The sequence below is a fragment of the Punica granatum genome, unplaced genomic scaffold (assembly GCF_007655135.1).
Source record: "Punica granatum isolate Tunisia-2019 unplaced genomic scaffold, ASM765513v2 Contig00409, whole genome shotgun sequence".
Taxonomy (NCBI): domain Eukaryota; kingdom Viridiplantae; phylum Streptophyta; class Magnoliopsida; order Myrtales; family Lythraceae; genus Punica; species Punica granatum.
Genome location: NW_022204325.1, coordinates 46,721 through 58,202, shown reverse-complemented (window position 1 = coordinate 58,202; position 11,482 = coordinate 46,721). Strand labels below are relative to the sequence as shown.

General features: G+C 40.3%; 1 protein-coding gene and 1 pseudogene across 1 annotated transcript; both read right to left on the bottom strand.

Annotated features, from left to right (window-relative positions):
- Positions 1-2,476: 2,476 nt before the first annotated feature.
- On the bottom strand, positions 2,477-3,727 carry LOC116190268 (annotated as a pseudogene).
- Positions 3,728-8,591: 4,864 nt separating this feature from the next.
- Positions 8,592-10,096, bottom strand: LOC116190267 (glutathione S-transferase-like). The gene is made up of 3 exons (XM_031519948.1): positions 9,834-10,096; positions 9,474-9,522; positions 8,592-9,361 (listed from the first exon to the last, which is right to left on the bottom strand). The coding sequence occupies exons 1-3, from the start codon at positions 9,981-9,983 to the stop codon at positions 8,916-8,918; spliced, it is 645 nt and encodes a 214-aa protein (XP_031375808.1). The 5' UTR covers positions 9,984-10,096; the 3' UTR covers positions 8,592-8,915.
- Positions 10,097-11,482: the final 1,386 nt, after the last annotated feature.

The following is an 11,482-nucleotide window of genomic DNA, read 5'->3' as shown; positions in this document are numbered from 1 at the left end:
TTAAATTAAAGTAAAATTTTAAAATTTTACTTTAAAATCAAACGAGAGTAAAATATTTCCTATTTATCTTCCAACGGTCTTTCCTTGGATGAAAAAAAGGTGCATGGAATGGACTTTTCTTAAATGGCTGGCATCGCTTTCTCTGTGGAAAGTTGTCGTTGAATATTGCATTTCTTCTTCTTTTTTGTTTTTCTTTCGGTCAATTTTTAGTTGTTTTTCTTTGTACCTTTGGCTTTGGATTTATTTTATTTCTTTGTTTTTCCTATCGGGAAGATCTTTTTCTGATTGTTAAACGCCATTTTCTCCACAAACAAAAGAAGAAAAAAATGATTTGGTTCCGAAGGAGGCATAAGGCCTAACATATTTTCTCCAAATTTTTTCCTTATGAAATTTTACATTCGTCCGTGCAAATATCACTCGTTAACGATTCTATTCTACCCGAAAGACAGAGACCATGGATAACATGATTGTTTTAAAAAAAAAATTCGTTTACTTCCAATGTTTCATATTCCCGACTCAACCATGGCTCCCCTGTATCCCTGATCGTTAGGCGATGATTTTGTGGATCCAACACATCAATCCTTTGAAGAATAAGGGCCAGTCAACGTAGCGTCGCCAAGCCTAACGAAGTTGTCAGACGCGTCCCACCCCACCTCGCCCAGGACATGCTTAGTCCAGGTTCTAACTTGGACGCTAAGAGCATCTGCAGAGCTGGGAAAAAAAAAATAGGGCCCAATTATCTCCACGTGGCAACTTGGGCCGGGTCATTTTTTTCACCCGCGAAGTGTGCAGCATGCTCCAATAGGAGCGTGCCACGTGGACATCATGTTTGCCATTCTTTCCCTTTTATTCTTATTTTTTTAAAATTGCGAAGAGCCATTGGAATGGGTTCCAACGGCCCTTTGCAATTTTTTTATTTTTTATTCAAATGTATTTTCTAATTTATCCTTTTATAATTGAAATAAATTTTTGATCATATATAAAATTCACAAATTTCCTTTTCAGACCAGATAAATATTTTTTAAAAAATTCATATATAAATTTGTTAATTTCTATTTTTCGCCGAAATAATTTTTTTTAAAAATAATTATGTAAATTTATTAGATTTTATTTTCTAACCGAGAATTTTTTAATAAAATTAATAAATTCAGTTTTTATCATCCATAAAAAAGTAGCCGTTGAATTAATTTTTTTAAACCCAAAATTATTAACTTTGAAAATTAAAAAACTATTTTTAATTCAAAACTAAATTGCATAATTAAAAATAATTAAAAGATTATGAGCTTCCAAGGTTCTCAATTAATTAAAGGGTTAATTTAATGTTTCATATTTAAATCAGATCAATACATTAATGAATGTTCGTCCATTTAACAATTATTAGTGGATAATCCATATATTTTTTTCAATTATAAGAACAGCTTATAAGCTAGTTTAAAAAATGGAAAGCTAACTACAGGGACATGAGCCATCCCATTTGTGATTGGGGTATTACTTATTCATCGTGAATTAATAACACTCAACTAACATTTTTTTCTTGCACCCTTTCTCAGTCCATATAATTTGTACATATGAATTTAGTACAGAGTAACGACATTGGTTGATTCAAGTGGTTTAATGTCTCTTTTTCTTAAGTAAATCTATAAGTTTGACTCTTATAAATGAAGAAAATTCATGATTTGGAGAATTTTGCTCCTTAGTAGGCTAATTTGGGTTCAACTTTAATTAATAGGGTCTAATGAATTTCCAAATATCGGGCCATGAAAACAGAAAAAAAAAAATTAATACATCGGATCCCTTCTCCCTTCAAGAAAAATAAGTGGTTGTTACTTTTTTTTTTTCTTTTTTCATATGTCATAAAATATTTCTGAGAAACATGGAGTATACATTGAGCTCCAAATGCTCTCCCACTCCAGCTGCGCAAAATAAACTAATTAATCATCTAAAAGGGAAAACCTCCATCATTATTGTCATCAGGCAACCCACGCCAACTAAACCATTTGAAACAAAAATGGCTTGCAGTTAATTTATTAATCAATTCTCATGAAAAATGAGCTTAAAAAAATTGTCAAAAACACACATTAATTCATCTCTTCTTTCGACTTTTAGCTTCTTACCTTACTGGGTTAGTAGCGGACTGCAATAATTCCCACTCTCACCAGGTCATTCTCAACTGCAATTCCTACCTTCATTAATAACTCAACTGCTACTTTGAAATTTTGGTCTTTTTCCGAAGCTTATTTTTCCCACTTCTTTTTTCCTACATTTTTATTTTGTTTTTCTATGCGATTGCAAGTTTTAATATTTAGATAACCACCCCCCAGCAAGAAACGGACTACTGGTGGATAAAGCAGAAGACAGTGATAAACATCTCGTGGCGACTGCATCAAGCTGACACTGGACCGAGGATTACTTTCAACTAATAAACTCGTTAGGACATCTCACGATCTCACTAAAAAAGGTACAAAACAGTAAACGGTGGCCGATACTAAAAGTTTTTCTCCCCTGTATCCTTTTATTAATGGCAATGCCCTCAACATCCATTATTGAAGACACAAGCAGAGCATCTCCATATACATCAAAAGTTAAAAAGCATCCTCATAAACATGAAAATATCCACTTCGCAAGCACAACCAACAACAGCAACAAAATACAGAGGAGCTCTGCTGGGAAATTACTCCATTTCCAGGCTGAGGACTCCCCTTACTTTGGCTTTATCATCTCCAGGACCTTGCACCAGGCAGGTCGGGACGAGATATCGGCGACCCAGGCGCTAACCTTCGGCCTTGCGTCGAAGATCTTCCTGACCTGGGTGGGCATGAGGTAGTTCAGGGTCGGCAGGTGGTGGAGGTCAGCGAGGGTGAAGCAGTCCCCACCAAGGTACTTGGACTGAGACAGGCGGGCCTCGTACACATCCAGGACCTTTGCGAGCTTGTGCTCGTACTCCTCCACTACTGCTGCATCGGTTTGTATCCCCAGCAGGGGATTAATCGCCAGCTCAAACTGCAGCTTCAACGCTGCTGGGTCGTACTGTGGGCCTCCACTTCCATCCACACGGAAACGGTCGCCATTTCCTTGCCGGGGATCACCAGCGGAGTTCCCTTGTCCGCGTATGTGTGAGCTATGTACTGGGTGATCGCCCTCGACTCTACAGAGAAATCAAATAATCCTCTAAGTTTCACGATCGTGTTTGCACCATAGAAGATCAAACCGGCCCGAGGGCTTAGGACATTCATCTAATAGGATCGAAACTCTAATTTCAACATATCATGAATAAATGAACTTTCGGAATACTTACCAAAGAGCTTTAGGTCTCCATCCTCAAACGCGGGGACTAGACCGAATGGCTGCACCACGAGATGAACAATTTCACAAGGTATGTTCTTTTTTTTTTTTAAATCTTATCTTTAGGAGAAGGAAGCAGAAATCGGAATTAGTAAACTCACGTTGAGAGAAAGGAAGGGCTCCTTCTTGTGTTCGCCGGATCTCAAGTCGACCATGACAAACTCGAAGTCGAGCTCCTTCTCATAGAGGCAGGCGAGCACCCTCCAAGTGGCTGAGGATATGGGGTTGCCATGGACCTTCAGAACCGCCATGTCTGAAACTAAAGAAGCTTATACTGAGATCAAATTAAGGGTTGAGAAAGATATTGGGGATGGGAGTGAAGGTGGGAGAGGGGAGCAGAGGAGGGGACTCTTTATAGGGAGGGAGTGGGTGATTGAACTTATTTGAGGGCAGCCTGACGAGTTCAATTCCTATTGGAACGCTATGATAATAAATTATATAATACTATTGGACATTTGTTTGGTTTTCTTGCTTTGGATGACCAAAGTCGATAGGAGAAACGTTATTATGTTATCATGAATTTTGGGTAGTGGAAGATGGAATATTCCCAATATTGGGGTAAAAAAAAGAAATTTGAGATTGGGAAAAAAAAATTATATTGCATATTCGGGAATGGGAATTATTGCTACCGCATTTATTAATATGTCAAATCTTCATCTTATGTTCAATTTAATACCAAATGAGGAAAAATGTAGTGTAGTGGCACGAGATTTATGTTTCGAATCTCACTAGTGGAACTATTCATATGAAATATGTATATAATATTGTAAACATAGAATTGGTTAAATAAAATGTATAGCTGAGGTCGTTTTCACCATAAAAAACTTTATTGTTGAATATTGTTATTATTATTTTTTACTTTTTCTTTTTTCCCTTTGAATTCATTGAAGACTTAGATTTTATCAACCCTTCCTCCATGAGCGTTTTCCTGTTGGGAACATCTCCCTTTTTTGGTTGCTAAAACGTTGTTTTCTCTGAATATTGCGTGTTCATTCGTTCGTCTGTGCAAATGTCATCCACTATCGATCTTCTTTTTGAGTGACCGCTTATTTCATTGGCCACTTATTTCATTATTTCTTCTCGGAAAAGTTTCCCCTAGAACGTTTACATCCCTCCGCTTTATCAATGAAATAAAAAATTTTTTATTAAATATTTGTAAGTATAAGATGATAAGATCTCATTATGTGTAGTTAAGCCTGCAGAATCACATAATCGACTTATTTGGATAGCATTAGTAAGGAGTGGGTGGGATGATGAAGGTTACTTCGCATGCATTACATAAATTTTTTGAGTTTTAAAAAATAAGGACACGCCAACAAAATGTTGGTTTAGTATTAAGCCGTTCAAATCCCCGTAAGGAGGAGAACACAAGTTCGAGGCTCGAGAAACGCCCTTATTGAGAGGAGAAATAACCTCTAATACTCAATCTCCCAGAATTGTGAAGTTAATGTTTCCCACAATTTTGTAATAAACGCACTTATTGAGAGGAGAAATAACTTCTAATACTCAATCTCCTAGAATTATGAGGTTAATGTTTTCCACAATTTTGTAATATTAAAAATGAGAATACAAGATCGAGTCTCGGGAAGTGCACTTATTAGAAGGAGAAATAACATCTAATACTCGATCTCCTGGAATTTGAGAGTAATGTTTTCCATAATTCTGTGATCAAAAAAAAAAAAAAGTAAAGACACTATCTAGTGCTCTCTGAAAATTTTTGGTTTCTACTCTCATCTGTATCCTCATAAATTTGATTATCCCAAATGTTGCAATTTAATTTTTCGACTCGCCTTAACGCATGAGATTATATATGTTTATAGATTTTTCATAAATTTGATTATCAATACACAAACACTCATTTATGGTATAGTAGAAACGAAAAAATATAATATGTCGTATTTTATTGCATCTTTCTTTTATTGTCGTGTGGAGTGCGGGTGCACCGTCCGCTAGTAGATATAAAAAGTAGAAGATGAAATTAGTGCATCGGATCCCTTCCGCCTTCAGGAAAAGAAGTGCCTAAGTGTAACTTCTTTTTCTCTTTATATGTCATTCGATATACAAATTCTGAAATTTTTAAGTTGGAGTATTAACATTGTGTCTTCAAATGCCCGCACATCGTAAATCCTCAATGTGAGTGAATGACGACAGAGAGTCTGGTGCCGGCGGCGGCGGGTAACCCTCCCGCCGGGGAGGAGACCAATCGCAACAGCAAGAGAGTGAGAAATAGTTCGCAATCGTGAAAAGGACTCTATACAGGAGACAAATGGGAGAGGAGTGGATGGGTCTGATGCAGCTTTGAATGAGCCTGAGGATGCCAATGGAGGGAAACTGAAACTCACGTTCAAACAGATGGTATTTTGGTCGGGGTGCAAAAGAGGTTATTGTGAAGGATTCCATCCCATTCAAATCTCGGTGCAGGTCAGTGAGGACATGGGAGTTCTGTGATCAAGACGATGATGGGCCCGAATCGGAGGATTGCCCAGTGATTCGATTTTCGAAGGAGCTTCTCCGGAAGGTGCGGGCGCCATGGTGGGGCTCTCTCATCATCGAAGTGTTAGGAAGGAAAGTAGGCTATGTGTACCTTCGAAGAAGACTGCGACGATTGTGGAAGCCTAAGGGGGACTTCAAATTGATTAGCTTGGGCAACGATTTCTTCACAGCTAAATTCAGCGACATGGAAGATCGGGATAAGAGTTCTTTAGGATGGACCTTGGACGATACTGGGCCACTACCTCTCCTTTCGGAATTGGGTACCTAATCTCTGACCATCGAAGGCAACGATCGAGATGGCTGCTTTTTGGATCCGCATTGCGGAGTTCCCACCGAGTACTGTAATGAGGCTTGTTTAAGAGAAATTGGGGATGCTATTGGTCGAACTATCAAAATTGACATCAACACGGATTTTCGACATTTCTTATGAAGGTATCAACCTGGTATTTTTTTAATTGTGGGTCAACAGATTGATGTCTGTCCGGAACAAGAAATTTCTAGGTCAGCTGGCAAACACTCCGATCAACCGGCACCGGCTGAGGTACAGCGAGATTCCGTTCAACAGCAGCAAGATGACCCAGGCCCATCAGGTCCCAATAAGTGTAGAAAGCCCAATAGCATGGAGGCTTCGAAGAAGAAGCCGAGACAGTGCCAAGGGAGAATGGTGGAGAAGTCCACAAGGCAAAGGCCTGGTCAAACCTATGTTTCAGAATTCTGGCCCGGCTCCAAGCGGATGTGAGAACTTCTGATGCTCTCCTCTCCCCCCCGGTGCAGTTAAAATTACATTCGTGCTGAGAACCCTGACGTCGTTGTTATTTGCGGAGCCACGGGGTAGCAGCCAAAAGGCAGAGAGGATTTGTAAGCGGTTCGCGGGGTTTTCTTATGTTCGTATAGAGGCTCGTGATTTTTGTGGAGGTTTATAGGTCTTTTGGAAGGCTAAGAGGCTATAGCTTACTAGAATCGAGAGGCAGGCCCAAGCTTTTCATTTTCGTGTATCTTACGGCAACCATACATGGTTACTTACTCCGGTATATGCTCATCCGACCTTAACTACTAGAAAGGAGCTTTGGTCTTTACTAGAAGGGCATGGCTCGCGTTTGGCTATTTAATGATATTCTAGATGCTAGTGAAAAGACAGGGGGAGCTCCATTCGGTCCAAGTTCAGCAGTTTACTTTCGAGCTACGATGGAAAGCTGTGGTCTTTTGGATAGGGGCAGTAGTGGACCTTGTTACACCTGGAAAGGTTCTCAATCTCGGGGTTACGATCAAGTTTGCAAAAGGCCTGATCGGGCACTATGTAATGCGGCATGGAGGATGACTTTGCAGGAGGCATTGATGCAGGTTTTGCCTCGAGTCAAGTATGACCATTTGATGTGCCCTAGCATGCAATTCAGGACGATGTCAATTCTAGTTTCGGTCCTATTACGCATTTCAAGGCCAAGAAACTTACTGCATCTCGCCCCGTACCCATTACCATACTTGAGTGCATGGAAATAGGTGGTCAAACACTTTGATCAAGTAGAGTAGGTGGCTCATTAATTACCCACCTGCATTTTGAACGAATTTCCTTCAAATAATGGTGGTTGCACTAAGCTGGATGGGGTTGGAGACTTTTGTTCAATCATCTTCATTTAAACTTTATACTTGGGAACTAGTTGTCTTTACTTTCCATTGTTGTCACTGTTGAAGTGATTGTAAGAGCACTATATAAGCTCTATTCTGATCAATGAGAAGGGCATGAATATTTACATTTCCTCTCTTTTCTTATATGAACAAGTTTCTTATTTAGTGGTAAAAACTCCAATTCTTATAGTTCATCATTGAGCTTAACGAATCAAAACGACTTTCTTACTCGTGGCGAGTTATCTTATCGAATGAGTTTAGTTGGATCTACCTTGCACCTTTCTTTCTTCTCCATTTCTAGTCCGTGAGCTCATCACCATCACCCTATTATTGTCAAACTCGACAGGTGCGGACAAGGTGATCCGAGCAAACGATCATTCTGTTACTTGGCAGCCTGGCACTCTAATTCGCACTACCTACGTCTCCTCAATGAGGAATGGAATAATCATCAATACGTACCAACGGGCCTTGCTTTTTCCCGTGAAAAAATCAAAGAATGGAATAGAGTTATTTTTGGCCATATAGAGTCAAGGAAGCGGAAGGTGCTTGCACGACTGAAAGGGCTGCAAAGAGCAATGCAAGAACGGCCTAATAGGTTTCTCCGAAGGCTGGAAGTTGAATTGAATAATGAATTGGATGATATTCTTGCCCAAGAAGAGCTTTTATGGTTTCAAAAATACCGGAGCGAATGGATGCAAACTGGAGACCGGAATACAAAGTATTTCCAAACCAAAACTATCATCAAGAGAAAAACTAAAAAGCGTTTAATACGAGTATTATTTGATTACAGAGTAAAATTTGAAGGAAAAAATTAACTATTAAATTATTCATGGATCATAAACTGATATATTTAATTGTTATATTGATAAATTATATTTAATTACTAAAAATATTAATAATAATATAATACATTATTTATTTTTATTAAGATAAAAGACGTTAATCTTATGATCGTAATTTTCATTATAATCTCATAATTTTATGTATTTTAAATCCAAGGCTTTTACAAACCACTACTATAAAATTTTAGCTAGAAAAAATAATTTTAATAATTAACTTCACAATTAAACACCCTAAAATACGAGAAGTTGATAATGTAGAATGATAACTCTACAAGGAACAAAACGTCGAAATGGACACAAAAGGAACTGGAAGTATATGGATAACAACGCTCGTGGAGTGCTGATCTGGAGGGAATGGATAGATGACACTGATTTTCCATAGCGATTATTGGATATATAGTAATTACTCTGAGGGGAACAGAATGCATCCAGCGAAAGTACAGGATTGCCCTCTCGTTTACCGTATTATTACTGGTCAATGCCCCCAACTTTCATCATTGGAGACTCAAGCACCAGCAATCTATATAGTCCATAGTCCATCACCCAAAAACCACTCTCCCAGCAACAGCAGCAACAACAACTACTACTACTACGATATATGTGAGAAAGCAAGCCTCAATGCTGCTTCCTAAACTCGACAACCTTGCACCACGCGGGCCGGGAAGTGATATCGGCGACCCAGGCGCTGACCTTGGGCCTCGACTCGATGAGCTTCTTCGCCGGGGTGTCCATGAGGAAGCTCAGGGTTGGGAGGTGGTGGAGGTCAGCGAGGGTGAAGGTGTCCCCGCCGATGTACTTGGACTGGGACAGTCGAGCCTCATACACGTCCAGGACCTTCCCGAGCTTCCCCTCGTTCTCCTCCACCACCGCGTGGTCGGGCTGCATCCCGAAGTGCGGCTTGTAACCCAGCTCCCATGCGAGCTTGCCCGCCAGTGGGTCGTACTGGTGGGCCTCCACCTCCATCCACACCGACACGATCGCCATCGGCTTCCCCGGCACCACCAGCGGCGTCCCCTTGTCGGCATACTCGTGGGATATGTACTGAGTTATAGCCCTCGACTCTGTTCATAAGGAACAAGTGCTTCAGCTTCCAAAGTACAATACCCGATTTTCATTTAGGGAGGCTATCTATATCCCTTTATTTACCGATAATTAAAACCACGAGATTCTTACCGAAAAGCTTCAAGTCACCATCCACGAATGCTGGAACTTGACCAAACGGCTGCACCAAAGCCGACATTTACAGAGACATGTCAGATTTTTTAAGCAGTTCGGAACAGAACATCTGAAATTGACTCGGGAAGTCCGATTGAGAATAATCGAACACTAATTGAACTAAAGATGCGTATCACTGCATTATACCTCTTTTATCAAGATCTTCTCGGTTCTGGTTATACCATAATCAGAAAATTTTAAAAAAATCCAAGAAAATTCATAAAATAAAATTTTGGAGAAACTTCAGAAAAATTTTAAAAAATGAAAGAAAATTCAAAAAAAAAAAAAGACAGTTCAGAAGGTGGAATCGGTACTGACGTTGAGGGAAAGGTAGGGTTCCTTCTTGTGCTCGCCGGATTTCATGTCGACGGGGATGAACTCGAAGTCCAAGCCTTTCTCGTAGAGGGAGGCGAGCACCCTCCACACCGCGGAGGACAAAGGGCTGCCGTAGAGCTTCATGACCGCCATGTCTGAACGAGATTTGACCACGAGACTCACAGAGGATCAAACAATTGTCGCCGAAGAAGAAGAAGATGAAGAGGAGAAGGGTTCGATGCGAGGGTATGAGAATAAAAGGGCGGAGGGGACGATTTTATAGCCAAAATGGGGGGGAGGTTGACTGGTCGGGGACCTTCTGGAATGCTCTAAATATGAAATCGGGATATTTTCGTCGGCCAAGTTCGGCATGCCAAATTCGGAAGAAATAGGAACACTTTCCCCTTTATTTTCATTTTTCCGCATAAAAAGAATTGCTAAATTCTCCTAAAATTAGTATTATCAGAACCGAATCGAATATTGAACCGATCGAAGTATGAGTTCATGAGTTCGAACCGCACATTTAATTAAAAATTATATAATACATAATTATTATAAATACAAATTCAAAATTTATTTGTTCTTTCAAAATAACCTCCCTCAACTCCCTCTCTCTGCTGCTCTTCTTCAGTTCTTGTACCCCATGTCCGTCCACCCTAAATCCACCCATCTTTCCACTACCTCAGGCTTCACAGCAACAATTGAAGCTTCTTTGTCTTAAATCACTATAGCAAGCCTTCGATCGAAACCTTGTTGCTTCGATTAGGCAGATAGGCAATGGCCATTAACAGTTCAATTGAAGCTAAGTCGAAATCGGAGAAGGACATGTTGCTTCCGAGGAAGCCCGTGGAGCTGAGCAGCTCACAAACATTTAGATTAGCTATTACTCTGCAGAAAGAATGGACAAAACCCTCATCCCCAAGGCCTTCAAATTCGACGAGCTCTGGGTAGTACCATAGCAGCAAACCTAGTAATTTGCTAAAAGAATTCCTTCAACGGATCTCTGCCCGACTCTCTAGGCGATCTTGACAACCTCCGAGTTCTTCCTCTCTAAGCGATCTTGACTCTCTCTGCAACAGAGAAGAGGAGAACTGGTGCCGATTGTCGAAGACTAGGGTTTCATTAATTTTGAGTTTTTTATTTTTCGGATTTACATTTAGGTCCTTCATGTTTAAAAAATTATGAACTCATCCAACCGGCCGGTTCACATGGATTCGATGGGTTTGCCTAAAAATTGTTCAATTTTTTTAGGTTCATCGGTCTATGTGTGCATTTTCAATTTTTAAGCTAATCGGACTGGACATAGGTCCGGTTTCCAATTCGACCGGTCAAATAGGCCGATCCGGTTCGGTTTTGATATCAGCGCCTAAAATATATGCTTAAGGAAAATCATATTTTCTCGAAAAGTTTTCCTTCAAAGTACCGAAAGTAAAGTGAGCTGCTATTTGCCCACTCTCTTTTTGAAACTGTCGATCTCGTCACTGTGCGCACCCGAATTTCGTCTCGTCGGGGCACGCAATGCGCGAAGCCTCATTGCAACGCGGCTTGGGAGTGTCCACCTTCCCGGGGACGCGCGACGAACGCACGTGAGAAGGAGTCGCCACTTACTGTTTACGACCCGTAGGTCGAGGGCCGTTGAGTCGCCCGGGTCT